Source organism: Laetiporus sulphureus, assembly GCF_001632365.1.
Source record: "Laetiporus sulphureus 93-53 unplaced genomic scaffold LAESUscaffold_2, whole genome shotgun sequence".
NCBI classification, from domain to species: Eukaryota; Fungi; Basidiomycota; class Agaricomycetes; order Polyporales; family Laetiporaceae; genus Laetiporus; species Laetiporus sulphureus.
The window spans coordinates 154,538-179,432 of NW_024468511.1; the positions used below are offsets into that span (position 1 = coordinate 154,538).

A 24,895-nucleotide genomic window follows, 5' to 3' on the forward strand; every position below is an offset into this window, starting at 1 on the left:
CAATTTGTTGCAACCTGTAGCTCGTCGTCGTGTGACCTCAAATGCGGTATAGTGACCGTTTTTGCTGATTCGGAGCCTCTGTTGAAAGGGCGTATGATCTGGAAGAACTGCGTGATTACTTCTTTGTTCGTGAAATTTCTTGTGCTGTCGATACTCATACAGAGCCAATCATGGCCAGAATCATGAATACGTGAAGCACGCTACTCAGCCGCTACCTATACGCTTCAATGAAATTGTCGCGTTTGCAACACCAGCGTAAATTGGTCCTGTGGACGCAGTGGCGCTATCCATCAAGCAACGCAACATCATAAACTCCTCTATTCGCTGCCTCGACTCTGTTACGGTCAAGCTGCATCATGCTTGATCATCCTCCGACAGCTTGCGTTCATTATACTGCGGTCTGCATCTTCTCCGTTCGACGTGATTGATTATTCAGCTCAGTATATAGTCACGGAATGGAACCATAAATAGTGAGAACGACTTGGCAGTACTTGTACTGCAGTGCAGAATATCTCTTTGATGCTGGCCGCATCATGATTAATATGAAACCGCCCTGAACGATTCTTCTAAGCTCCGTCAGCGACCATCTATGCGTCGTGGATACCACGCTCGGGTCTGTGAATATTTAATTATGGGAAGTCCTCTCAACCCTGCCACTGTGGCAAAATTGAGTTCTGAACAATTTCTCGCAGGCTGGATGGGCTCTCCTCCTGTCCGAGGTAATCTTAGCTCACAGCCTTGCCAACCGCCACGTCCATCGTTTCATCCGAGTCTCGACACGCATCCATGATGTACACTTGATAGTGTCTGATGCTGTCTGATGTTGTCCCCCTTGTTCTAACTTCTCATCTTTGGGATATTTACACTTGTTTGTCTGTGGCGTTGGATCGCGGCTTTTGATGCTGAACTGGCAACGACGCCCTTCATTTTGATCCTCATCCTTCGACCCTCTCATCGTCCGCCGAGTCGTCGAGCTCGACCTTGTCATTCCCTAGGCCGGCAGGTTCCGCTGGTCTTGTCTAGACACAACGTTACACGTCCTCAGCAACGTGTTGCTTGATTCTAGCTACTCCCGCCGACTCGACGTCGCTTTATAATTACTTTTCATCGCTTGATTCTCTGAGATATGGCTACTCTCCATCCCAGCCCTAGCCCTTCTCCTGGCCCTGGTGGTAATGCCAACACACGGTCTCCGAACCTCCGCGCTTCCATGGGGCCGTCCGCTCGTCCCTCTGTAGGCAGCCAGGGGTTATCGCCAGCGTCTCCTCGTCCTGGGGGCGTCTCCGGCGCTGGCAGGCCCACGAGCGAGCTTTTGGGCGGTGCTGGCATGTTTCAGACTCCTGAAGGTAATATAGATACCTTTTTCTGATGGAATGCTTTTCTCAGTCTCTTTTACAGCCGAAGCTATTGATCAATGGTTTGAAACCTTCCAAAACTATGAAGTGACGCTGGTATGCAGTCCATGATGATATGCATCTTTACGAATGTATCTGACGAATCCATCAGGAAGAAATGGCTGCCGCCTCTTTGGACGTTAATTTCAAGGAGGAGTTGAGCGCCATCGAACAATGTAAGTCTCGTCGACCATCTAATGTCACCGCGAAACCATTTTAGAGATATGATCTTTCTTCGTCATGCGTAGCCTGTGCTATAAATCGATATCCAAGTGCTGATACGTGTTTCATGCAGGGTTTAAGGTTCTATCGGAAGCGGAGCGCACAGCCGCTCTTTACAGTCTTTTGCAACATTCCACCCAGGTTCAGATTCGGTTCTTCATCACGGTGCTTCAGCAGATGGCTAGATCGGACCCGATGACGGCTCTGCTCAGTCCGGCAGTTGGCAGTGAGTATATACAGTTGAGCGGCATCAATACCGGACTTACCATTATTGCTAGGTTCCATGCAGAGCCAGATGGAGGCCAAACTTGCCAGCATGAACCTGAAGTCTCCAGGAGTCAAGTCCGGGTTCCCGGCTTCGCCTACGGCACGCAACTTCTCCGGGAGCCGTGCCTCGATGGGGGAGTCGAACAGCAACGGCTTCCTGTCTCCTGATGCAGCGAACGTGTCCTCCGGCGGAGGCCATGACCCTGCTGCCACGCTTGCTCAGCAGCGTGCGAAGCTGAAGGCCGGCAATCCTATGTATCGCATTTCTGCGCCGGCGCTTGGTACGACCCTGGACAGTCGCGGATGGGGCTCGCCGTCCAGCCAGCTCGCGCAAGTCGATGAACGCTCTTCGTCTCCCGCCCAAGAGATCACCATCCCGGCCCCCAGCAGTACTTCGAGGCCGAAGAGCACCGACTTCTCCGGTGTGGCGAATGCGTTCAAGTCTCCGAAGCTTGACGACACATTGTCGCCTATGGTAGGAGACAGTTGGGCGAGCATGGTGAACACGCCTTTGATGCCGATGTTCAGCAAGAACAATCGTGATGCAGGTCAGAGCTTGGATGCTGCTGCAGTCAAGCTCAACGACTGGACCGCCAACGGTGGGGGAGTCCCGCTCATCTCTGATCCTCCGAAGAGGATGAACCGTCTGTCCAAAGGGAATAGCAATAATAATAGCAGCGAGAACAACACTTACAATGAAGACGGGAATGGCATGAACCAAGGAAACAACCAACAGCACGGCCAGCGCAGCAACAACGGCGGCTTGAGGAATGCCAGCGGGGCTGGCAACGGAAACGCGTTTGGCGGACAAGGGGGATGGAATGGCGTGCGGAGCCCGGCGCTCTCTAACACATCGGGCAGGCTCAGCGACGAAGGCAACAATTTGAACGGGCTGGGAATGGCCGGATTTGGGATGGGGATGGGAAGTCCTGGACTGGGCATGGGTCTGCCTGGCGCAGGTGGACTGGGGATGTTCGCCCCTGGTATGCCCATGAGCCCGTTCGGCAACATGTTCAACATGAATAGCGCTGCGGCCATGTCGAACCTCGCGGCTATGGGCGTAAGTCCGGAGCAGCTGCTCGCGATGCAGATCGCGACGGGCCAGCTCGGCCAGCCGGGCCTGAACCCGTTCGGCTTGGGCCTGGCGCAGGCGTCGCCGAGCTCGCGTAGCGGGCGCGGACTAGGGAGCGCGCGTTCGCCGGGCAAGTCGCCGAGCGTGCGCGACGCGAAGAAGGACGAGGAAGAGGTGGACCCGAAGCTGCTCGACGATGTGCCGGGATGGCTGCGCAGCCTGCGCCTGCACAAGTACACGCCGAACTTCGAGGGCATGCATTGGAAGGACATGGTCATGATGGACGAGGCAGCGCTGGAGGCCAAGGGCGTCGCGGCCTTGGGCGCGCGGCGGAAGATGCTCAAGACGTTCGAGGTAGTGCGCAAGAAGATGGGCATTGACACGTCTGCGAGCACGTCGCCGACTTCCTTGGCCGCTGCCGCGTGATTTATCGCGCTGGTGGTGGTGGTGATTGTGTTATTGAAGTCGATCGACGGCGGGACGATGGCTGGTGGGGTGGCAGTTGTTGAACGCACGCATGGCGGCTCAAGGCCGCATCTCCTCGTCTCTCTTTTCAGTCTATCACTCTCAGCTTGCTCTCTGGTCCTCACATGCGTCACCATGTACACCTCTCACAGACTACCATTGTATCGAGAATTTGTTGCTCGGCGACAGCTGTTTGGTGGACGGAGAGCGGTCTAGTGTGCGTGTTATGGTACGCTTGTATATTAGCACCCATTTGTTCCATGTACCCGAGTTTATATATATTATGGTTTTCTACACACAATCTTTGTGTCCTACTGATCAATCCCCAACATCCAGCTTCTTCAAGACGATAATGCAGAATCGACGATCGGACGTGGTTGCTGGTTGTTAATCGCTCTTTCCCTGTGCGAGTTCCCTGTTACATTCAGCTCTTCCTCCAAGCGAGACCCGCATTTCTGAGCCTGTCCAGGGCGTTCATAACCCAAATGCGACAGGTGATCCCGCCGTCGTTAATCTTAATCTCGCCGTCTCTCAGCCTGATGAGGGCCTCCGTCTCGCGCCAGCGCTCGGCGGGCACGTCGCACGCCACACGGACGAGGCAGACGAGGAGGAACGACTTGAGCACGCCGCCAAGTGGCGCGTGGTCCGCGATCCAGCCATCGCCGAGCGTCTTGATGTGGTACTTGTGGCCGGAGGCGCGGGGCGCGTTGGCGTGGTGGAGGTTGAGGGCCCAGTGGAAGGTCGTGTTGGAGAGGTCGGGGGAGCGGAGGTCGAGGAGGACGTAGAGCGAACCTGGTTGGAGAGAGGACGTCTGGGGACATGGGTTACACGGATCGGGTTAGCACGAAGGCATCAGAGATCAGTGAACAAGGTCTCGTTGAGGCTCACCATGTTACGCTCATACGACCAGGTATGCCTGAACGCACCAATGGCCAGAGAGACAGTCATATCAACGCCCATCAAGTGGTTTCAATCATCCAGGACCCACGTTCTCAAACACCCATCAACTCACGCCAGCATCGTCAGAGTTCGTCCTGACGCAACGACAGCAACAGTGAGTGCGGCTTTGGCACTCCTGGATTTCTGAACACTGTGGCACGACCGAGTTGCACAATCCACGCGCAGGAAAGTGCACCAACCAGCGAACGTCGATGTAATTTTGACTAGGTGCGTCAATAATATTGATCGAGTCGGCTAAGTGAGAAAGATTAAAAATGCCGCCGTACATAATAACATCGCGCGAAGCGAAAGGTAAGGTTAACGCAGCACAGGCACGCGCGACGACGCCCGATGTGACCTTAGCAAAGGGTAAGACCCCGGGTGCACGCGAGATCGCATCGAGCGATGCATCGACTCACCGGCTCGGGCGGGCGCCTGGAATGGACGGAGTACGCACAGACCATAGGCGAGATGCACGGCAGTCGGAGCAACGGTAAACGTGAGGCATGCGACGGTCCGCGTAGAGGCAATAGCACGCCATAGGCTTTGCGCATGGATTGAAGAAGCTGCAAGTTCTCTGCGCCAAGGGAGACAGCATCATTTGTCCAAGATAATCACTAGCGTGAGGAGGTGCAGTGAATTACAACAACGCAGGCAATCAGGTCCGAATGCAAGAAGGTAAGCAATGAGCAGTGTGGTATCGAATAGTTCAAATCAAGATGCGGTTGGAGCAGCAGCGGATAAGCTCTTGGACCTGTATTTGACGATCCACGGATGCCGCCGCACCTCAGTGAGCGGAATTCGCTTCTCTGGGTCGTACTGCAACAGCTATTCCAGCCAATTAAGATGGATCGCCGTGTAAGTCCACACAACGCAGGACGCACTTTCGTGATAAGATCGTGTGCCTCGGGCGACACCTTAGACGGGATCTTCAAGTCTACCTTCGCGATACGTTTGTATGTTGCTGTAGAGGAAATAAGTCATCAGCGGCAGACTTGACCGTCGCGTAGTAAGTCACATCACCGTTTTGACCGCTCGTCTCAAAAGGAGGCGAGCCACAGAGGAATTCGTATGTCAGCACGCCCAGTGACCAGTAGTCTACCTTCTCCGAGTGCTCCTTCCCCTCCACCATTTCAGGCGGGAGGTAGTCCAGTGTTCCACATAGAGTGGTCCGCCGATTGCCCGGTGCATGCACGCTCCAACCGAAGTCGCCAATCTTCAGTTCACCGTTGATACCTAGCAGCAGATTCTCTGGCTTGATATCTCTGTGAATGACGTGCTTCGAATGAAGATACATGAGCGCGTCCGACATCTGGTCGATGTACCGCGCGCTTCGCTTCTCGGTAAAAGAACCGTGTCTGCTGAGCTGCTTATACAGCTCACCCTTGCCCGCAAATTCGAGCATGAGGAATATCCGCTTCTCGTCGTGGAAGTAGCCGTATAGGCGCAGGACGTTGGGGTGGCGAAGGTTCTGCTGTATCTCGATCTCGCGTCGGATCTGCTTCTCTACGCGCGACTGCACAATCTCTGATTTGTACAGGCACTTGAGAGCGAGGATGTAGTGGGGCTCGCATTTTGTACGGACCATGTAGACACGACCAAATTTGCCTTTGCCCAGCGGTCGGCCGATGTCGAAGTCTGTGAGATGCCACTCGCGTGTAGGACGGATCCTGCGATCGTCAGTTCAAGTTACCAAGCCGTCGGACGACAATCACTCACCCGCACACACTCGAATCCAATGCAAGGTCCTCCGCTGCCTCACCGTACACCTTCTCACCTCTGCTCTCATTGTCAATCTCAAACCCTCCATCATACCGACCGATATCGAAGGCAGGCGGCTTCACAGACTTTCCTGGAGACGGAGGACGCGTCGTTTGCTTGCTCGCCAAAGACTTTAATGAAGTACTCTTAGTCGTGGAGTGGGATGTCGGGAACGGATTAGGTGCCGCATGCTCTGTCAGGAGTTTCGACGACGAAATGAATGGTGGGCTTGGTTTCTTCTGATGAGTCGGCCTGGCCGCGTTCTGCTTCGAGGAAATCTCAAGCGCAGCAATTTGGCGAGCGAGAGAGCTGACAGAGTCCATTTGAGCCAAATAACAACGTGCACGGAGAAAGGCGGGTGTCCAAAAGTACAAGCCGATAGAGAGGTTGACTTTGATGGAACTCGAACATATGCTTAACGCTTAACTCGTCAATCACGTGATCGTGTTTCTTCAACTCGTCGCCTCACGTTGAGACCGAACTTGGGTGGAGTTGGCGCAGCCGTGCGTGTTCCAAATAACATAGCAGACCAGGAGATAGGTAGATCGGCGGGTCGGTAAGACCACAGTAGATCTTTGACAAACGCGAACATGGGAAAAAGAAGGATGTATTAACGGGCACAGCTGTGTTAGCTTATGTATCCAGAACGTACACGACTATGGTAGCAACTCGCCCACGTTCATGTAGGAGATCAACAGCAGGGGGTTGGGAAATTCCAGTTCACACGATCGACCTGTTGCTCGCCCGTCATGGCGCCAGACTTTGTCAGCACCTGTAACAACACGGCAGGTGAAGTGAAAATCTCCCGCGTACACCACACCTGCCAAACGGTAGCGCGCGGGTCCAGAATCAGTAGGAATCATGCACACTGTCTCTATGTCTATCAGCGGCTGTCCGGGAAGAGAATTTGGCTGGATCTCAAGGGCAAATAGAGGAGGGGGCTGATGGATGATGAGCGTACGAGTTGTGTCACGGTGACAGCGGTAGTGAGCATGCATTGAGACGTACTCTGTACTGAGGGGCGTGGATTGACGTCGTCCCAGTGAAATGGATAAATGCTAAATGCAACGCTGAGAATGGGGATGTGAGTACGAGATGAATCAGGAGCGAGACAGCTGGGACACATAGAAATCGAGGAGAAGGTACCCGGATCAACAGTAAGGAGGTGTTCGAACGCCGCGCATCCTACCGGACCGTAGCGAGGAAATCTGTCATGATTGACAACTGAGAGACGGTCTCGGAGCGTGTTCCGTGCACCTTCCAGGAGGCCAGGATGCGATAAACATGGTCGGAAACTTACGTGCAGTTGCTGCAGCAACACATTCATTGATGCGAGAGGAGCAAAGGATCTCTTGCCAGAAATTGAACAGGATGGTCAAGACCGAATCATAAGGTTAGGAGCGCGCGAAGGCGTGACGGAAGAGCGGACACAACCAATGGGGAGCGCGCGCCAGAAACCGAAACATGCCTTGAGGCTTACGTAATTGCCCCTCCCCTGTACTTGGAATTCCCATCTCGAGCAGATATTCCTGTCCTCCTCGCAATGCCCTCACGGAAAACCAAATTTAGCTGTCTCTTGGGCCTGTGACTTTCTGAGAAGTGGAGGGTTGCACAGCTAGGGCCCAGAGCACGCTCGAACAACCAGCCATCGTGGTAATGATTCCATGCTACAATGCCAGTATAAAGATCAATACCTATGATGAGGAAGCCATCCGTAGTATATGTAATGCCCTGAACCAAGCGTATGAGTGCGATATGATGTTCTGAATACATAAAAAGTATGCGAGAATGCAGTCCGATGCACTGACATGGCATCTACAATAACCTAATTTCGGTCCGACTGCCACGAGAGGTCATTCGACTTGTGTCGAGAACTGGGTATGGGGTATTCAATGGGGTTCCTATGAATGGCACGGATGCCACTGCTGCTAGCCGAGTGTCCATGACTACCTGTGGACGACTCGGATGCCGTCCGTCGCATCCTCCTAGGCGCGAGCGAGCTCTTGCTCGCCCTTGGAGTTTCTGGACTCCTGCTTGACCTGCTCGGAGGAGGCTTGAGCGCAGGGGCGAGTGAGGGCACGATCTCCTTTGCGAGCTTGCGGACAAGGACAGCTCCGTCTTCCTTGCTGAGCTTCACGACAATGTCGTAGATGCCGTAGTGCTCGACCAACATCGCTCGGTTCGGATGCACCTCGCAGACGGTTCGCAGTATGCGCAAAAGGTTCAGCCGCACGACAGCTTTGCTATTGCTCAGCTTATCATTGATGCGCTTGAAAAACGTCGACTTTGCAATGCCGACGGTTACGCTGATCGAGAGGCGGCAAATCTTCAGGAACGGTTCAAGTAAGTTCTCGAAGGAGTTAGACTTCGCATTGACGAAGCACTGCAAAAGAGCTTCTAATGCCTCAGGCTTAGTGAGCTGATCCTCGATCTTGGCCGTCTCTTCCTGCAACCTGTCAATGCAATTAATTTCACCGTATCCCCGTATACACTTCTTGGCTCACCATGATAGGATGGACTCCAGCGCGCTTACTTGGAAGTACGGGTCTTCAAGAAGTTGCAAATATAATGACAGACCGTCATGTTGCCAGAGCAAGGTTCGGCAGCTCTTCCCGGCGCTGGCAAGATCGCAGAGGATCGGCAGCGCAAACTGTTTCAGTGGTGAGCTGGATTCGATCACTCGCTTCAAGCTCGGGATGATGCCAGCTTGGGCTGCCTCCTCTTGCCTAGACTTGTTCAACCGACAGAGATTGTAGCATGTCTGGAAAATGTGATTGGACATCTCCTACAAACCATCCGTTGTCAACCCAGCCATTCCTCATTACGCAATTAGCTACATACCGTCCCGTAAGGACCTGAGCTTCGTTCGTCTAGGATCCTGACCAGGATCTCGATTGCATTGGCATTCTGTAGGTTATCCAGCAGAGAGGGATTCATGGACAGGTGTTTGACGGCCTTGAGCATGTTCACCAAGTATTCCGGCTGCAGAAGCTCGCATGCTCTCAACAGACCTACCAGAAAATGTCAGCTTGATTTCGGACTTGGACGGAGGAAGCGACTCACGGCGCACGATTTTGCGGGTGCCAAGTTCTTTCCGTACATGAATATCTGATTGAGATACTTGGCAGAACACAAGCAATATCAGGATGATCTTTCTATTCATGTCTGCCACGACGTCTCCTTCACCGGCCATGACATTCAGAAGAGCAGAGGACAATGGGTCCAGCAGGCCTTCGCGGATGAACATGCGGCAGAAATCATTCTTCGTCGTCGGACTCTGCAGCTCAAAAACGCTGCAGATGCCGTTGAGCGCATGTATGACAAGCTCCGTTTGTTCTGTAAAGTCTTCGTCAAGTAGATCCACCAAGACCTTGAGTCCGCGGCATCTGAGATATTGCATCAGCATCAATCATGATACGCAGCGGTATCACAAAACCTCACGCTATGAACATCTGCAACGTGAGGACGGACGAATGACACAAGAGGCGGATAAAATTCGACGCCTCTGTACGACACTCTGGCGGGTATCGCTTTGACGTGAATTCTAACGGAAGATCAGATCATACACACGTCCTGATCGGACTGAGCTTACCCATTATGACCGGGATTCCACTTTCATTAAAATTTGATGAGATGGGCCGCCGCACGATGGTGAAAAACTGCTCACCCAATCAAACAGAAGCTCTCCAAGAAACCCATGTCTGCAGTGACAAGCTTTGATTATCTTGAATAAACGTAGGATCTCGTTGAGAAAAAAACAGATCTTACTGCATTGACAATTTTAAGCAACTTCAACGTGACGTCCCGAGAGTATCTACCCTCTAGAACCTCCAAGATGGCTAACATTCCGTGCGCAGAGACGAGCTGCGACTGTATCTCCGGGGTCTCTGCCATGATAGTGAGCTGATGAAGGAGGTTAGAATGTACGCTGATGAGGGAGCAAAGGTGAAGTTCTCACAAGCTGGTCGCACACCTCACGTAGTTGGAAGTCCGGAGCAGAGGGTGTCAACTGATCAATGAGCTCGGTGACGGTATTCGTCAAACGAGCATATTTGTCGCGCTGGAGATTTGATTCGAGGTCTTCCTCCGAGAAGCCTTCGTCAATCTATAGCAATCTTCAGCAGGCTACGTGGGCTTCAGAGGGACGAGACGTCACCTCAGCAAAAGGATCATCTTCGTCATCGTCATCTCCCAGCTTTGACATCTATGAGCATCCCGATCACATGCACAGAATAGAAATGTTTACATACCCATGATTTGTTAGACAGACGCGTGGTCAGCTGTAAAGTCTGTGCAGAACGTAAAGCTGGCATTGACAGCAGCATTAGCTCCAATGTTGTACCAGGATCACGTAAGTTGCCACACCAGCACCGTTCGCTTTCCCGAACACATCTTCGTAGTTCTCTTCATCGTCCTCGGCATATTTGCCAAACTGAGGCGGGCTTTGACGTCGCCGCGAGTCCATGTGCCCGAAAGAGCCGCTACCACCATTAAACCCCATGTACGACGACGAGCGTGAATACATAGGTGCACTGTCGGTTATGGCAGACGTCCTTGATCCAGACTGAGTGACAGAGTTCAAAGGCGGACGTGCACGACTGGGCGTCACGTCTGGTAGGGGAGCAATCTTTGGTTCAGGAGAATGGGGACCCAAACCAACAGTCTTGAGGTCGTTCGGATGGAAGAGACCGCGACGAGAAGGATTCCTGGCCTAATGCTATGTTAATCTCGCTTTCACGGATACACGCTCTGCACACGTACCTTGAAATCTGCAAGTTTCTGGATCAGTGTGTCATCGTCAGAGATGATGTCCGAGTAGTCTTCAATGCTATTTTCATCCTCGGGTTCAGCAACTGTAAACGGAGGAAGAGGGACGCTAGCCGACGGTCCTGGTGGACTACGCGTGGGGCGGATAGTCTGAGCGTTGTCGTCGACGTCAACTATCTGTTCTTCTGCTGACGTTTTCTCCGCGACTGGCAAATACGAGACTCAGCGGTCATGTATCAGGTCAGGATAGAATCAGCGTACCATGCAACTTCGACAACGAGATTCCTTCCTCAAAATCATCGTCCCAGTTATCAGTTTGTTCCTCAGGAGGTTGCAGAATAAAGGGCATGGGCAATGTCTCGCGAACGTGTCCCAAGACTGGCGTAACTGGAGGACCCTTGCTGGCATGGAGCTGACGCGTTGCACTCAACCCCAATTGATTAGGTAGGCCGGGCGGATTCTGTGATTTGGCGGAAGCTGGCACCACAGAAGAAGGTATTGGGGATGAGTCGAGTACTGCACCGTTTCTTTGTCGTTCTGGGAGCCGCGATGGCCGTGGCGGAGCTGAGGTATGCCAGATCAGAAAGGTGGCGATATGGACAATTTGGACTATAGAACACGTACACTTCAGTGCTTCATTCCATTCTTGCACTTTCATCACGGCCTCGTCGTAGTTGTAGTTGCTCAAGGGCCGGGTATGGCCTCTGTGATCGCGTGTGACGTTGCTGGATATTTGCTTCCGAGAAGCCACCATCCACGGATGCTTGAGCAGTTTCTTGGCGGATATCCTCAGGTTACAATCCTTCTGGAAACAATGGTACAGGAAGTCCTTGACAATCGGAGATGCGCCTTCTGGGATGGGAGGACAGTCATCTTGAACAATACGGAATAAAGCAGGCATTGGGTCGAGAAAGTGGTAGGGCGGCCTTCCTTCGAGCAGCTCAATTACTGTGCAGCCTACACTCCTTAAATAGGGTTCATCGCTTTCTATAGTAGTAAGGCCAACTATGACTAACGTACCAGATGTCTGACGCTGTCGTCGCTCCCGATTGCTCTATGACTTCGGGCGCCACTATTTCACAGTGAGTCAGCGAGCATATATGCGGTCGAATCAGCCAATGAGACGCACTCCAATACGGACTCCCAACCACCGCATCGTCACGAACAGGATTGGCAGCGGTACGACTCGCCACACCGAAATCCGCTAGTTTCACGCATCCATCCTTATTAGTAAGGATGTTCGCACCCTTGATGTCACGGTGGATGACGCCCTGGTCGTGCAGGTATACGAGTCCCTCCAGTACTTGAGAGATGTACACGCCGACAAGGGTCTCGGGGAACTTCCCAAACCGCTTGCATATATTGTGCAAAGATCCATTTTCGCAGAACCTAAGAGACCGTTGCAGACACTTGCATGCAGTACGGGTAAGCCACTCACTCGAGAATGATGTAGAGGTATTCTGGTGTCTTCTCAAATCCTTTATACTTAACAATGTTTGGGTGCTACACGCTATCGTGAGTGTGAGGCAAATGCGGGAGGGACATCTTAAACGTACTTTCAGATTCTTGAGCAAATCAATCTCGGACTGCGAGTAGTCTAAGGATGAGCTCAACGCTATATCGATAGAAACCGGAGACGCACCATAATCTGTCCGATCTCGCTCTTTGGTATATTATTGAGCTGAATTTCCTTGACTGCCACCGTCTCCCCAGTAGCCCAGTTCAATGCGCCTAATGAGACATGAGTGACGGTGACGACGGAATTCGCGAAAGTCGACATACGGTAGACTTTACCAAATGCACCCTTCCCGAGGGAGTCTCCTAATTGCTGCAAGCATGGTTGAAAATCAACAGATGCGCAATCCTGGGTACGCAGGATACACTGACATAAGCTTGAAGCAGTTTGTTGGGTTGAGAACGAGAGCGCGCCCTGCCCGTCGAGGAAGTCATTGCAGCAGACTTTGGGCATCACATAGATCGGTTCCAGTTGTTCTTCGAGGTCAGCTTTATACTGTATGTGCGCGTGGCCCTCTGCACGATCGAATGACTGTGGCTGAGCGAAATGTTCAAATCAGGCGAGCGCTCTGATCTGTGCGGTTCCTTCGGTCGTTGCCGACGTTCTGAACGAAGCGCAACTTTCGAAATGAGATGGTTACGGAAAGACAACTGAGTGTTGGATAAGAAGGACACGCTTCGGAGTTGTCTCAGCTCAGGACACAAGCCGGCAATGAGTACCTGTTCAAAGCGAGGTCCCAAAACGGTGCACGCTCGTCCTCGAGGCGAGGCGAGAGTCACAACCCACGTGACCGCGCAAATCGCTTTGATACGATCCCGGGCGGCCCCCCTGGGGATTGCAAATGCTTCAGTGTCCTTCCTTTCAGTTCAGCCACAGCACACAGACATTTATTTTGCACACAATACTCAGAGTCTGTGCTTGACACTTAGACAAGATATGTGTTATTAACTGAGGGCTATCGCAAGTTAAGTTGTATCTCAGAACATGCGATTTTAGTCATCGCAAACAAAGTACCGATTCCTAATATATCATGAAAACGTTGTGGATTTCCTCTAACTTTCTCCTTATATAAGATCCTCTCAGTTTGGAGTTAATTAACGCTCGGAAAAGGTACAAGATAAGCCCTTCCAAGCATTCTCAACTCATTCAATTGAATTATTCAATTCAATTCTAACGCATTTCTTGAAGTGAGAATCAGTGCTTTCTTCTCTGTGACAGTAAGGTAACCAAACCAAACTTATCATCACGCCCGCTTGGTGATAACACGTGCCTTCTCGCGGCGCTTATTATCTCAAGGACGCCGCCGCCGCAGGGAACATTCACACCACGCCTTGTACTCTCTCCCATCGACTGTTCCTATCATGAGCTTTCAAGACATAGAAACTGGTCTGGCGCAGCGACCTCTGTCGCCGCGCATTGGTATGCCGCAGTCCCAAGAGGAAGCGGCATTCCTGAGCCTGCAGTCATCCCTCTCACTTCAAGTGTTCAAGATCAATTCCAATGTGCAGGGAATTCTGAAGCTAGTCGATCAGCTGGGCACTCCGCGCGATTCTGAGAATCTAAGGAAGTCTCTGTATGTGCGAACATCTGTAACTGAAGGGAAAAGGGTGTAGATTGATGCGGTGGATGCGCAGTCATGACTTGACGGAGACCACTCGTGCGATGGCGAAGCGCGGTTCCGACGATTTGAAGAAACTTGCGGCGTTGCAAGCGACTCTGGTGTGTCCTAGATACTATATGCCCACGTTGTATTCTAATTTACTCCATAATGTTAAGCCTCGACATAAGACGTCGTTGCAGAAGACCTCGCATGACTTCCAGCTATCCCTCGTCGCCTTCCAGCGCGCACAACAGGTGAGCGCAGACCGACAACGCACAGTTGTACAGGGCGTGAAGCTCGCCGTTGAAGAGGAGGAGGCTGCGCCGTACGTCATCCCTCTCGTTCTGCTACAATCAAACCCTCATATTTCATGCAGCCAGGAGCGATCGACCAGCCCTACACCATCACAACGTCAGGCGCAGATTCTCCATAACCAGTTCTCTCCTGCCGAGCTTGCGTTCCAGGAATCTCTAATCCAGGAACGTGAAGCCGAGATCCGCGAGATAGAGACGGGCATTCACGAGCTTTCGGAGATATTCCGTGACTTGGGTACGCTTGTTTCAGAGCAGGGTGGCATGCTCGGTGCGTAATTATCTCATACATTTAAGACGTGTATATCAAACGGCCGGTTTGCTGCAGACAACATCGAGTCGAATATTTCATCCATCGCTGTTGACACCGCCGGCGCTGCAGAAGAGCTTACCACAGCTCACGAATACCAGCGCAAGGCCGGCCGAAGAGCGCTGTGTTTGACGCTGGTGCTTGTCGTCGTCGTGGCAGTGGTTCTTTTGGCAGTGCGTATCCTCAAATTTGTTCATTGTCCGAAAGGAATACCGATGTTTTGTCGATCCTTGCTTTAGATTCTCTCATGACAACCTTGCATATGTAAAATACCCATCTTCTTCTCGCAGGACGTCATAAACAACGAGCGGGAACTTATGATTCATGATGTGTAATTATGAGTATGTGCATATGTCACCTTAATACTGATAGATATTCTGCGGACAACGCCATTGGACGCGATTATTGTAACCCATAGTTGGATGGTTTTGCTGTCGTGAGCAACAATTGCATTCGTTGATGAGGCACGTTTTGTGGAATGTGAAACAGTTGACGAATTACGGTTGGCTCTGCCGCCGTCGACGATTATGCTGAAGTTACGCCTTGGCCCTATGACGAGGCAAGCTGTCAAAGTCTTCGGGCCACGCATAAGCCGTTATCAATGGATAACCAGGCCATGGATCACAATGGCAGCACAAAACGGCCCGGAGGCAGGAAGGATAGACCGCCGACCGATGCAAGGAAGTTCAAAGACTGTCGTCCATTCAACTGGAACCAGTAGCTGTTCCTTCACCGGGATATGGTATGTACTACGCACCATTCAAATGCCACAAGATTCGCACTCAGACAAGAGATCTACCAGAGCCAGCGGCTAGGGAGAAACGTTTTAGACTGAGCAATGGATAGAGCTACATTTGACAGCAAAACCAAATCGTCCTGGAACAGCTGGGTGAGCCGTGTAGAATCGTACAGTAACGTGAAATGCTCACCACCAATCATCTACGTGCGAAAGGGACCTGGAAGCCCGATAGCAGTGCTCTTGCTCTATTTTGCGCACCAACACCAGTTGCGTCGGTGACGAAGTGTACGTGCATGCCGAATGTCTTGGGATAAGCGTCGAAGTTGACGTCGATCTGGGGGAACAGAGACAACGCCTCTGGGGGCAGACCGAACGACACAATGCCTTGTGCGGCGCTAGGCGTGTTCAACGGTGATGCAGAGCCTGGCATGAGGATTCCGGGGAACTCGCGCAGCCGAGGGAAGACAAACTCGACGAGGATGCCCAGGAAGTCGTACATCTTCGGGCCGACCATGTCAACCTTCACGCCAATCGGTTGCCCCGGTCGAACCCATCCACCGACGTTCCTCTTTCCCTTCGTGATCTGCACGCCCTCCGCTGACCGTTGGTTCCCGGAATGGTCTGACTCGCCCGACAAAGCGCGGAATGCTATGATGGGACCAAGGAGACTCGCCTTGTTGTTCAAGGCCTCCTTGATCATCGTGTGCAGCTGTATACGTTTTAGCTCGACGACGTTGTTCGGTGTGACCGGCGGTAAAGGCTGCTTGAAGTATTGGTTACCGCCAACCGGCGGGTTGTTGCGAAACTTGACGTAGGGGTCGTCGGGATCGTACTTTGGGCGAATTTGGCGGATTGGCTTGCGGATTGGCTCGTGCTTGTATGTCATATACATAAGATTGTCCTGGACGGTGGTGTAGTAGTGCTCGGCGAGACGGCACGCGTGCGTATCGCGAACGGTAATGTTGACATGCGGGATGGGAAGATCCTTATCGTCGCGTTTTAGTGGTTTGCGAATTTGCGGAGCTCGCTTGCTTGGGCGAATAGTGCGTAGTGCCAACGACGAAACAATTCGCGGAGCACGAGCGACATCTGCACTCATCTAAACACGAAAATTTAGTATGATGCAACGGGGAGCATGTTAGCGAGGACATACTTCGGCGGGGGTGGGCGAGAGCACAACTTGCACCAAAAAGGACAATAACGCGTGTAGTTGACACTGGCTATTGATCGTTGTAAGCGTGAGAAAGCTAGTTTATCGGTATCCGCAAACGGAAGCATTTCGCACTCAGGCAGTGCGCCTCACTTGGGAAGCGACCCGTTTCGACTGACCCGAAGTCTCGTCCAACTGCTGCCACTCTTTTCCCTCATATCTTGTTCTGCTTGGAGGGAGCACTGTTTCTGGTTCTCTCTGTAATTGTCTCGGTCTATGGCTCTGACGGCGACGGCGCAATCTGCCCTGCGAGAGCCAGCGTGGGATGAGGTGATTGTGCCGACACTTCGTAAACGTGAGTGTCCGCCTTTGCACTCCTCAGCTGCATCCTTCAATATATATTCGATATAGGCTTGCAGGATGAGAGCAAAGTGCTCGCGCGGAGGATCTCTGCTGCCTCAGTTGGGTCGGCCGACGATCTTTCCGACCTGTACAACTCCAACGCGTTTATATCGCGTCAAGATGCCGCCACGCCGCCGGCGCAGCATTCATCAAATCATAAACCTAGCGCTATTCCTCGGCCAAGCCTTCAGCAGTCAAGGACAGCAATGGACTCGCCCAACGCCGTCGGACAACCGCCCCAACCGCCGCGTTCTCGAAGCCTGTCGCAGCCATTGGCCTTCGATTCCCCGAAGCCAGCAGAATCACCGCACTTGCAAACAGGATCTTCCTCTTCTAGGCCCACTTCTCCCATGGTGAACGGCAGAACTCGTATCCCAGTCTCACGTGGGAGGGCAGGTAGTGCCTCGAGCCATGCTCGGGGCTCTACCAATGGGAGCAAAACTGACGAAGGTACATCTTCGCAGTTGCATTCGGAACGTTGCTTATTTCATGGGGCGTCATAGATTTCTGGCCTGCAGAGGGAGGGCCGCGGTCATACAGCACACGTACAACAGTTCGGATGCCACGGCATAAAGCATCTGAGCTCTTCGACGAGCCTGCGCCTTATAGCGCGAACTCTTCAGCAACGTCACACCCGGAATATGAGCAAGACAACGTCGCATGCTATCGTATATCGTCAGATTCGGAGGAGCGTCCGTATGAGCATTGGTATCGCGGCGACGTGTCTCGCAATGGGGGTGTGGGTGAACTACGTGTCGGTAAGCGTGAGGAGATGCTTGACATCGCGAGTTATGGACATTCGTTCCGGAAGGCATCGTCTCGGCTGGTGTACAACGGTTACACCAGATCACGGTCTAACTCCACGCATCAAGATCTGGCAGCATCTCAGATCGCAACCAGGCGGCGATCAGGGAGTATGGGCGCAATGTTAACACAGAGTGCATACTCCGACGACGAGGATGCGCACGCTCAAGACCTGAGCAGGACGCTCAACGATGAGGATGTGAGCAACGTGTTGGATGAGCATCCCCCGACAGACGTAGAAAGCACTGAGGAGCAAGCGCTCGAACCCTACAACCAGGACGTTGTGCCACATCCCAACGGCACCATCTCCTCGCCTTCGTTGGCTCTCATTCACCCACAGGCTGGACATCACGACCCCGGCCGGCAGCGAACAACATCGACAAGCATATCCCGAATACCGACACCTACCTCGCAACGACAGAGGTCGCCGATACCACGTACGCCTACTCCCACGAAAGCTCTTGCATCTTCTGCTACCTCGTCAACACGCCTGCAACCCCTTCCGCGCTCCCAATCGCAACCACAAACGCAGATTGTCAGCCAGCGCACGGCGGCGAAGCGGCGTGCGAAGAGTCCCGCGACGTCAACACCTAGTTCGGCTGCGAAGAAGGCGAAGACAAAATCGCCTCCCTCCGCCCACAGAAAGATTATCCATACCGTCGAGAACAGAAGATCAATCGGACAGTACCCTACACCTGATGGCGATGGTCTGGTGGATGCAATTCCTTATTGGACGCAACCAGTACCTCCATCGGGCAATTGGGATGACGTGAGCGCTCATATGTCAAATTCACCTAATCATGCGTTTGACGTTTGTATTACGGTGTCGCAGGTGGTCTTGCCCGTGGTTGCACGAAAGAAAGGTCTAGAGTCCCATTATGTCCCAGCAGATGGAAGCCCGCGACCGCGGAAAACAAATAGTGGGATCTACGAACCTGTGAGTCTTGCGACGTCTCTTGGGTGCCCTCTTGCCTGCTATGTTCCGAATGCTCATCGCGGCGTGCTCCTTCAATATCGTGTTGACCCAGGCTCCAGGCACGTTTGGATATGATCCTTCGAAAGCTCGGCGACGTGAACTGGGAAAAGAAGTGGAGCAGATTCCGATGGAGGAGCTCGACCAGAAGGTGGATGTGGTAACGGAAGAGCCCTCGCGTGTCACTGAGTCGCCGAAGCCACAGCCGCCGCTGCAAATGCAACCACAAGCACAACCAGAGTCAACGCCGATACCGAGTTCAAATAGCGAGCTGGATCGCGCACGGTCCCGGCCGTCTCTTCCACCCTCACCCCCACCATTTGCTCATTACGCCGCCGGCACTGCACCACGGCCAATAGACCCTCCGATCGTGCAGGCCTTTCCCGAGGCACAGGCTATTAGGCAAGATGTTCAAGAAGACGGCGGAGGCTCCGGTTGTTGTAAATGCATCATCATGTAGGAGGGAGTGGTGAGATCTTACGAAGACATATTCTTGGCATTTTTCCCCGCACTCTCGGATCGGTGGCTTCTTTAGCTGGCAGTCGCTAAACTTTCGTGTACCATGTTTTGCAACGCGATTCTTTATTGCGCGGACTTTGCATATTCCGTGCGGTTATGGTGTCGGCAACCTGTGCTCGGGGCCCATTCATGATTATCGTCGCTCCCTGCTCCGGTAATATACTCCAGCCGGGGACTAGTCTTTACACTACTTGTAAAATTGTTCAGCATAGCTTTTCATATCGCCGGTCAGTCATGTTAGGATCACATCAATCAGTCAGTCTTTACAGCCACCATACCCACACATTACAGTACGTACACTAGATCTATTTAGCTCCGAAGCATTATTTCGATCAGCCATGAGGCTCCTACGTTGGCGTTGCCGCCCAACAATCAACCACACGTGTCGTCAACGATGTACTCGAGCTGGCTCCTCAGTAGACCGTTCTTGTCCATGCGCACTTCGGCCGTGCTGAACTGGACGTCGACCGTGTAGGTGCCAAGGGCAAGCGCATCGTCCATCGAGATACTGGTCTGATTTGCAAACTCTTCCAGCACCTTCCCATCTTTCTTCCATGTGACGGTGTAGCTCTCCTCCACGCCGACTGCCTCCTCCCGGAATTGCGCGAGTGGGACCAAGTCGAGCTCTAGAATGCGCTTCAGCCATGCATTCTCGTCGACTATGCATCCCGCTCGTAGGTTGTCAATGAGATCCACACGCCGTAACAATGACAACCACAGGCCCTCGAGGCAGACTTTGCAGAAGTTTGGCGTTGTCACCAGGCGCATGAGGCAGTCTTCATTGGTGGGGCGGTACGATGTTTCGTTCCTGTCTGAGAAGCTGTGCGGACTGTCAGTTTCATGATTGTATCCGTGTAACAGAACCGTGTCTCAATCGGTCGCTCTACAAGATGACGAACTTACGTCGGATAGATACCGTAATGTCCAGGGGCAGCGATGAATCTGATGTGAACAAAGGGGGATAAGAAATTTGACCAGGAGCTACCTAAATGGACGTAACTCTTCGCTATCACCGAATTCCAATACTTCGACGCTGCATAGCTGCGCGGTTCCCTCCAGGTCGCCGTTGCTAAGTGCGAACTCCACCTGATGCTCATCGCCGCTCAGAGCAATGTTACGATGGATGTCGTAGTGCCAGCGATCTACACCAATGTCCGGCCTCGGCTTCCAGTGCAGATTTTCTCCGTCGAAAGCCACACGCAAGTCGTCCTCGTTAGGAAGTCCGGAGAGAGAGAAGCGTATCAGATGCCGCGTGTATATCCCGCTTGAGTTGAATGTGACGAACCACGGGGCGGAGGTGTTGAGCAGCGTCCATGGATACGCTTGCATGGGCATCACGGAGCGCTCAACACGCACAGCGCCGAAACCGGCATCATGGTCGTGATGTGCGTGCGATCCGTTGGTGAGCCAATGCGACCAGGAGATGGGCGTGGAGAGATTGTGCGCAGCATTGATCCCGAAGTAGTCAGGTCCACCATCGTACTCCTCCCCGACGTCGATGATGGAGTGACCAAGCTCGTGCCTGACGAGCGAATGAGCGACTGTATTGCTAATGCAATGCGGGCTTACCGGAGCACAAGTGCGCCATTCGCCGATGAAGGGGTAATCACGCTGTCGTTGCTATGTTCAGCAGACTCAATTTCGGTTGCTGGGGATACCACTCACGTGAACTCTCCACCCAGACCTGGTAAGATACCATGAATATACATGAGATGAGACCAATTAACGAAGTATTATTTACCTCCATAGAGCGGGTCGTTCCCTGATAGACGGGAGTGAGATCGTTGTTCACTGGGAGTGCGCAATCCCCACGCACCCATAAGGATTGGATAGTCGCATTTATCTCCATAATAGGCGCATGCTGCTCGTGCGTTTTCTGGCTTGCTGTAATATACTCCTCTCAGCTCGGTCCCATCGCGATAGAGACCGAACGGAGTACTATTAATATTGTTAGAATACATTACATGACACTGAAAGAGCATGTACTCTTTGGGCTTGCCGCCGGTACCGACTCCACTCTGTTCCACTGATTAGCACGGTATCTTGAGTAAATGAACGTTCACAGACCTCTTTGCTGCGCACATATACCGCCCAAAAGTTTAGGAGAGGTTTGACCGTGTTGAATGTCTGGTTGCTCGATATGTCTGTGGCTAAGCGGGTCGCATCATCTATAAACTTCTGTCTCTCCTCGATTGTATCTGAAAACAAAGGGCTGAGTATCTTATATGCATGACAATGCGGTTCACACACAGCCATCCGAGAAGAACATCAAATCGACGCGATTGCTCGCAGTACCATGTTCAGATCCAAGAAGTGAATGGAGCTCCGAGTTTCTAATAACTCGCTCAAAGCCATCGTCGTTCGCAGGCCACTGGAAAACTTCTTGTGGACTATCTAGAGCGGCATTCTCTAAGGCAGACACGCAGGCCGCGAATGCGTTGCTCAGCAGCGCGAGGAAGAGATAATGCATGGTGATGGTGGCGGGTGATCAGAACTGCCAAATAACGGCCTTCTTACTGAGCTACCAAAAAAGGACTAAAGTGTTAGACGATCACGTGGTATACTTCACAATTTCGAGTGAAGTCGACTTCAATTCAGCCAGCTTGAGAATTGTTGGTCTTGCTTACTTTCTATCCACTCCTTTACTTGCGATCGTCAACATGACAAACGGCGAACTCATAGACGGCCAGGTCTCTGAGAACCAGTGCAAGTTAGCGGTCAACGCTCTCCTCACTCATGCTCTGAAGGTCGAGGAGAAAAAAGCCGAGAACGAACTGCTTCTGGGCAAGGAGCAGAACGTATGGCTGGTCTTAACGGTGAAACAGATGCAGCCTGAGAGGAAACTCAAACCATACAAGATGTGCGTAATCTGGTATGGAGTTGTCAACGTTCTGTCTAACACCTCGCAGACCCATCATGCATCCTCTGGTTGACCCTCGCACATCATCCGTCTGCCTCATCACGAAAGATCCTCAACGAGAGTACAAAGACCTCCTTGAGAAGCACAGCATACGTTTCATCTCGCGAGTTGTTGGGATCTCAAAGCTGAAGGGAAAGTTCAAGCCGTACGAAGCGAGACGGATGTTGCTGAAAGAGAACGATTTGTTCCTGGCGGACGATCGCGTCATTCCATTACTTCCTGGTCTTCTTGGGAAGAAGTTTTTTCAGGCAAAGAAGTACGCTTGCTTTATACTACTGCTCAGGTAGTTCCTGACCACTTGTACGCTAGACAGCCCATCCCAGTATCTCTGACGAGAAAAGATCTCAAGGATGAGCTTGAGCGTGCTATCTCGTCTACCTACTTCCACCAAAATCAGGGCACATGCACGTGCGTTCCTCTGTGCCCTCTTCCTTGAACATTCACTGATTAAATACACAGTTCCGTAAAGATCGGCACACTCCTGCAGAAGCCATCGCAGGTGCTTGATAACCTCAAAACCGCACTTCCAGCCATTGTTAAACATATTAAAGGAAAATGGGACAACATCCAGAGCTTCCACATCAAAACGAATTCTTCCACCAGTCTGCCAATCTGGAGTTGTCACCTTGGAGCAGAAGAAGGTGCCCGGTGGGCTGGTCTGGTGATGGACGATATTCCCGAGGACGAGAGTGAGATCGAGGAAAATACAGAAGGTCGTGCTGATGAGGGCAGCGAGGTTCAGGTCATTGCGTCGAACGCAGCGAGAGCCAAAGGAAAGAAGAACGCGGAGGCAGACAGGGCAGTGGCGAAACCCAAGGAGCAGAAAGGAAAGGGGAAGAAACGGGTGGCAGAAGAAGACGCTGATAAACCAAAGAAGAAGGCAAAGGCGAGCCCAATACTTGGTTCCATCGGTTCCGGATCCGCAAGTGCCGTTCGTGAGTTCACAGCGAATCCTCTGCGGCTGGTCTAAAATCTCACGGACGTTTATTGCTATAGAGCCTCCTGCGATTAATGCTTCTGCTAAGAAGTCCAAGAAGAGCAAAGCTGTATCTGCCGTGTCTCATGCTCCCCACCCCACCCTGGATATCTCCGTCGATGCCGAGACCTTGAATGATGCAGCAAAAGAGAAGCAGTCACCAGCGCTAACAGAGAACACTGCCCCAGCCAAGAAGCTGAAGAGAAAGAAGGCTGGCGCTTCACCATCTGATGTACAAACTGCTGCTGAGAGCGTAGCTTTGCCCTCTGACGCTGCCCCTCTTACATTATCGGTCGCAGAGAAGAAGAACACTCGCGCTTCTGCGGTGGACTTCTTCGAGGATGACCCGTCGCAAGCGGCGGTCTTGGCTCCGATAACGACGGATGTACAGTCGTTCAGTAGCACGACGAAGAAAAAGAGGGAAGTAAAGCAGACAGAGGCCGACAGTTCCGCAGGGAGAACGGATGATCCCGCGGTCTCCGTAAAGGTGAGCATCGAGGCTGCGGAGGCGGTATCTACGAAGCCGAAGAAGCGCAAGGCAAAGCCTGCCGATGCTCAGCCTAAAGCCACGAGCCTCCTCGCTCCTACTCCGTCGACCACACCTTCCAAGAGCGAGCTGAAGCGGAAACGCACTGTGGAGGGAGCAGCGAAGAAGAGGGAGAAGGTTTTGCAGAGTACGCCGGCAGCGAAGAGCGCGAAGCGTGCTATTGTTGGTAAGAAACGATTCTGAAAGCGTGAAGCTATCATTGGGGATTCTCTTTGATGTGTTGCGTGGGCACATTATGCTGTTTTTCCATTTTGTTAGGCCATTGTGTGTGCGTCACGCCGAGTGATCTGGGGGTTTGAGCAGCAAATCCCACAGTAATGTCTGCCTATCGTTCTCCAAGGAAAGTACGATACAGTGGTGGTAAGAAACTTCAGAGTATCGCGTCTACGGAGCCCAGTGAATATCTTTGGGACCACAAAATTCTTTCTTCCAAAGAAAGTCTCGTCACTTCCGCAAACATGCGGCTCTGGCTCGTACATCTTGTCAGGTAAGGTTCATCGTATCGCTCGGGGTATCTGTCTCCGATGTATGTCCTCAGGCCTGTGTGTCCGTCGGCATGGTGCCACTTTGGTTCCGTTTGGCAGTAGGGTCTACCTAAATTTTCATCTAGACCGTAAGCACGTCCCCTGCAGATCTCGTCAGCATTTCGCCGATCAAGGCACGGAGCATGTCATGGACCGACCTGTCGTCGGCAAGCGTACCGCTCGCAGGCTGCCGTGTAGCCACATTGTCCGCATTCTTCACCGTCAAATTCTTCCTTCTCTTTTCAGTGTGGCTGTTGCGGGATTTTTATGCCACAACCTGCGGGACCATTTGTTGCAGTTCGCCTTTGAAGTTTTTCGGAGTGCACCAAGTTAGGATTGATTTCATGCACTTTTCGCTGCATGACGCAGCCGCCGCGTTGATGTTGCTTGAAGCCCGCATTTTGGCATGCGGCACTGACGGCAGAAAGCTAAATCCAGATATACACGTTTTACTCCAGGCATCTCATGAGCAATGTTAGGTGGTCTTGCAAGCTGAACGGACCAAAGAGGCGTCCTTCATGCAAACCTCGAGAATATGCAAGCGAATACCTGCTGGCATCGACGCGTCTTTATATATCTTGTGACCTGCACGGTGAAGTCGCACGTAGAGCGTCGCAAACTGACTTGCTAATCAAAGGAAGAACTGTGCCGCACACACGAGCTCAGTACGCGACGTCAAGGGTAAATAAGGGTCGGACCATGTATGTAGCAGTGATA

At 52.4% G+C, this 24,895-nt stretch overlaps 11 protein-coding genes across 11 annotated transcripts; 5 read left to right on the forward strand and 6 right to left on the reverse strand.

The window, feature by feature from the left end:
- Positions 1–742: 742 nt before the first annotated feature.
- Positions 743–3,878, forward strand: LAESUDRAFT_669881 (uncharacterized protein). Its single transcript, XM_040905415.1, has 5 exons — positions 743–1,346; positions 1,399–1,451; positions 1,507–1,570; positions 1,690–1,842; positions 1,895–3,878. The coding sequence occupies exons 1-5, from the start codon at positions 1,127–1,129 to the stop codon at positions 3,379–3,381; spliced, it is 1,977 nt and encodes a 658-aa protein (XP_040769433.1). The 5' UTR covers positions 743–1,126; the 3' UTR covers positions 3,382–3,878.
- Positions 3,845–4,414, reverse strand: LAESUDRAFT_808765 (uncharacterized protein; the record flags this gene model as incomplete). The annotated part of the gene is made up of 2 exons (XM_040914092.1): positions 4,309–4,414; positions 3,845–4,231 (listed from the first exon to the last, which is right to left on the reverse strand). Exons 1-2 carry the CDS (start codon positions 4,378–4,380, stop codon positions 3,845–3,847), a joined length of 459 nt encoding a protein of 152 aa, XP_040769434.1. The 5' UTR covers positions 4,381–4,414.
- Positions 4,415–4,614: 200 nt separating this feature from the next.
- Positions 4,615–6,497, reverse strand: LAESUDRAFT_690750 (kinase-like protein). The gene is made up of 4 exons (XM_040906072.1): positions 6,079–6,497; positions 5,383–6,029; positions 5,244–5,323; positions 4,615–5,187 (listed from the first exon to the last, which is right to left on the reverse strand). Exons 1-4 carry the CDS (start codon positions 6,441–6,443, stop codon positions 5,074–5,076), a joined length of 1,206 nt encoding a protein of 401 aa, XP_040769435.1. The 5' UTR covers positions 6,444–6,497; the 3' UTR covers positions 4,615–5,073.
- A 215-nt stretch (positions 6,498–6,712) lies between these two features.
- Positions 6,713–7,492, reverse strand: LAESUDRAFT_719732 (uncharacterized protein). The gene has a single exon (XM_040907686.1). The coding sequence runs from the start codon at positions 7,116–7,118 to the stop codon at positions 6,777–6,779; it is 342 nt and encodes a 113-aa protein (XP_040769436.1). The 5' UTR covers positions 7,119–7,492; the 3' UTR covers positions 6,713–6,776.
- Positions 7,493–7,699: 207 nt separating this feature from the next.
- On the reverse strand, positions 7,700–13,107 carry LAESUDRAFT_808767 (kinase-like protein). The gene is made up of 22 exons (XM_040914093.1): positions 12,775–13,107; positions 12,670–12,715; positions 12,530–12,618; positions 12,444–12,473; positions 12,326–12,390; positions 12,017–12,276; positions 11,908–11,959; positions 11,512–11,852; positions 11,149–11,451; positions 10,882–11,093; positions 10,486–10,831; positions 10,371–10,426; positions 10,277–10,315; positions 10,079–10,225; positions 9,889–10,023; positions 9,788–9,834; positions 9,713–9,732; positions 9,562–9,664; positions 9,184–9,506; positions 8,962–9,131; positions 8,625–8,905; positions 7,700–8,573 (listed from the first exon to the last, which is right to left on the reverse strand). The coding sequence occupies exons 1-22, from the start codon at positions 12,835–12,837 to the stop codon at positions 7,946–7,948; spliced, it is 3,756 nt and encodes a 1,251-aa protein (XP_040769437.1). The 5' UTR covers positions 12,838–13,107; the 3' UTR covers positions 7,700–7,945.
- A 617-nt stretch (positions 13,108–13,724) lies between these two features.
- Positions 13,725–15,090, forward strand: LAESUDRAFT_746625 (t-SNARE). Its single transcript, XM_040911422.1, has 6 exons — positions 13,725–13,976; positions 14,038–14,122; positions 14,180–14,328; positions 14,380–14,585; positions 14,643–14,797; positions 14,864–15,090. The coding sequence occupies exons 1-6, from the start codon at positions 13,765–13,767 to the stop codon at positions 14,873–14,875; spliced, it is 819 nt and encodes a 272-aa protein (XP_040769438.1). The 5' UTR covers positions 13,725–13,764; the 3' UTR covers positions 14,876–15,090.
- A 231-nt stretch (positions 15,091–15,321) lies between these two features.
- On the reverse strand, positions 15,322–16,731 carry LAESUDRAFT_746626 (mitochondrial 50S ribosomal protein L5; the record flags this gene model as incomplete). Its single annotated transcript, XM_040911423.1, has 4 exons — positions 15,322–15,500; positions 15,554–16,462; positions 16,517–16,579; positions 16,693–16,731. 3 exons carry the CDS (start codon positions 16,729–16,731, stop codon positions 15,560–15,562), a joined length of 1,005 nt encoding a protein of 334 aa, XP_040769439.1. The 3' UTR covers positions 15,322–15,500; positions 15,554–15,559.
- Positions 16,732–16,789: 58 nt separating this feature from the next.
- LAESUDRAFT_754347 (uncharacterized protein) lies at positions 16,790–19,152 on the forward strand (the record flags this gene model as incomplete). The annotated part of the gene is made up of 5 exons (XM_040911873.1): positions 16,790–16,868; positions 16,925–17,365; positions 17,419–18,488; positions 18,552–18,656; positions 18,748–19,152. 5 exons carry the CDS (start codon positions 16,790–16,792, stop codon positions 19,150–19,152), a joined length of 2,100 nt encoding a protein of 699 aa, XP_040769440.1.
- A 431-nt stretch (positions 19,153–19,583) lies between these two features.
- Positions 19,584–21,480, reverse strand: LAESUDRAFT_733773 (uncharacterized protein; the record flags this gene model as incomplete). Its single annotated transcript, XM_040910446.1, has 10 exons — positions 19,584–20,031; positions 20,115–20,153; positions 20,212–20,733; positions 20,781–20,822; positions 20,877–20,895; positions 20,953–20,973; positions 21,028–21,149; positions 21,198–21,229; positions 21,279–21,409; positions 21,462–21,480. The coding sequence occupies 10 exons, from the start codon at positions 21,478–21,480 to the stop codon at positions 19,584–19,586; spliced, it is 1,395 nt and encodes a 464-aa protein (XP_040769441.1).
- Positions 21,481–21,819: 339 nt separating this feature from the next.
- LAESUDRAFT_746629 (ribosomal protein L1) lies at positions 21,820–24,014 on the forward strand. Its single transcript, XM_040911424.1, has 5 exons — positions 21,820–22,071; positions 22,121–22,387; positions 22,441–22,539; positions 22,591–23,066; positions 23,128–24,014. The coding sequence occupies exons 1-5, from the start codon at positions 21,872–21,874 to the stop codon at positions 23,835–23,837; spliced, it is 1,752 nt and encodes a 583-aa protein (XP_040769442.1). The 5' UTR covers positions 21,820–21,871; the 3' UTR covers positions 23,838–24,014.
- A 78-nt stretch (positions 24,015–24,092) lies between these two features.
- Positions 24,093–24,638, forward strand: LAESUDRAFT_152671 (uncharacterized protein). Its single transcript, XM_040901367.1, has one exon. The coding sequence runs from the start codon at positions 24,183–24,185 to the stop codon at positions 24,510–24,512; it is 330 nt and encodes a 109-aa protein (XP_040769443.1). The 5' UTR covers positions 24,093–24,182; the 3' UTR covers positions 24,513–24,638.
- The last annotated feature ends 257 nt before the right edge of the window (positions 24,639–24,895 follow it).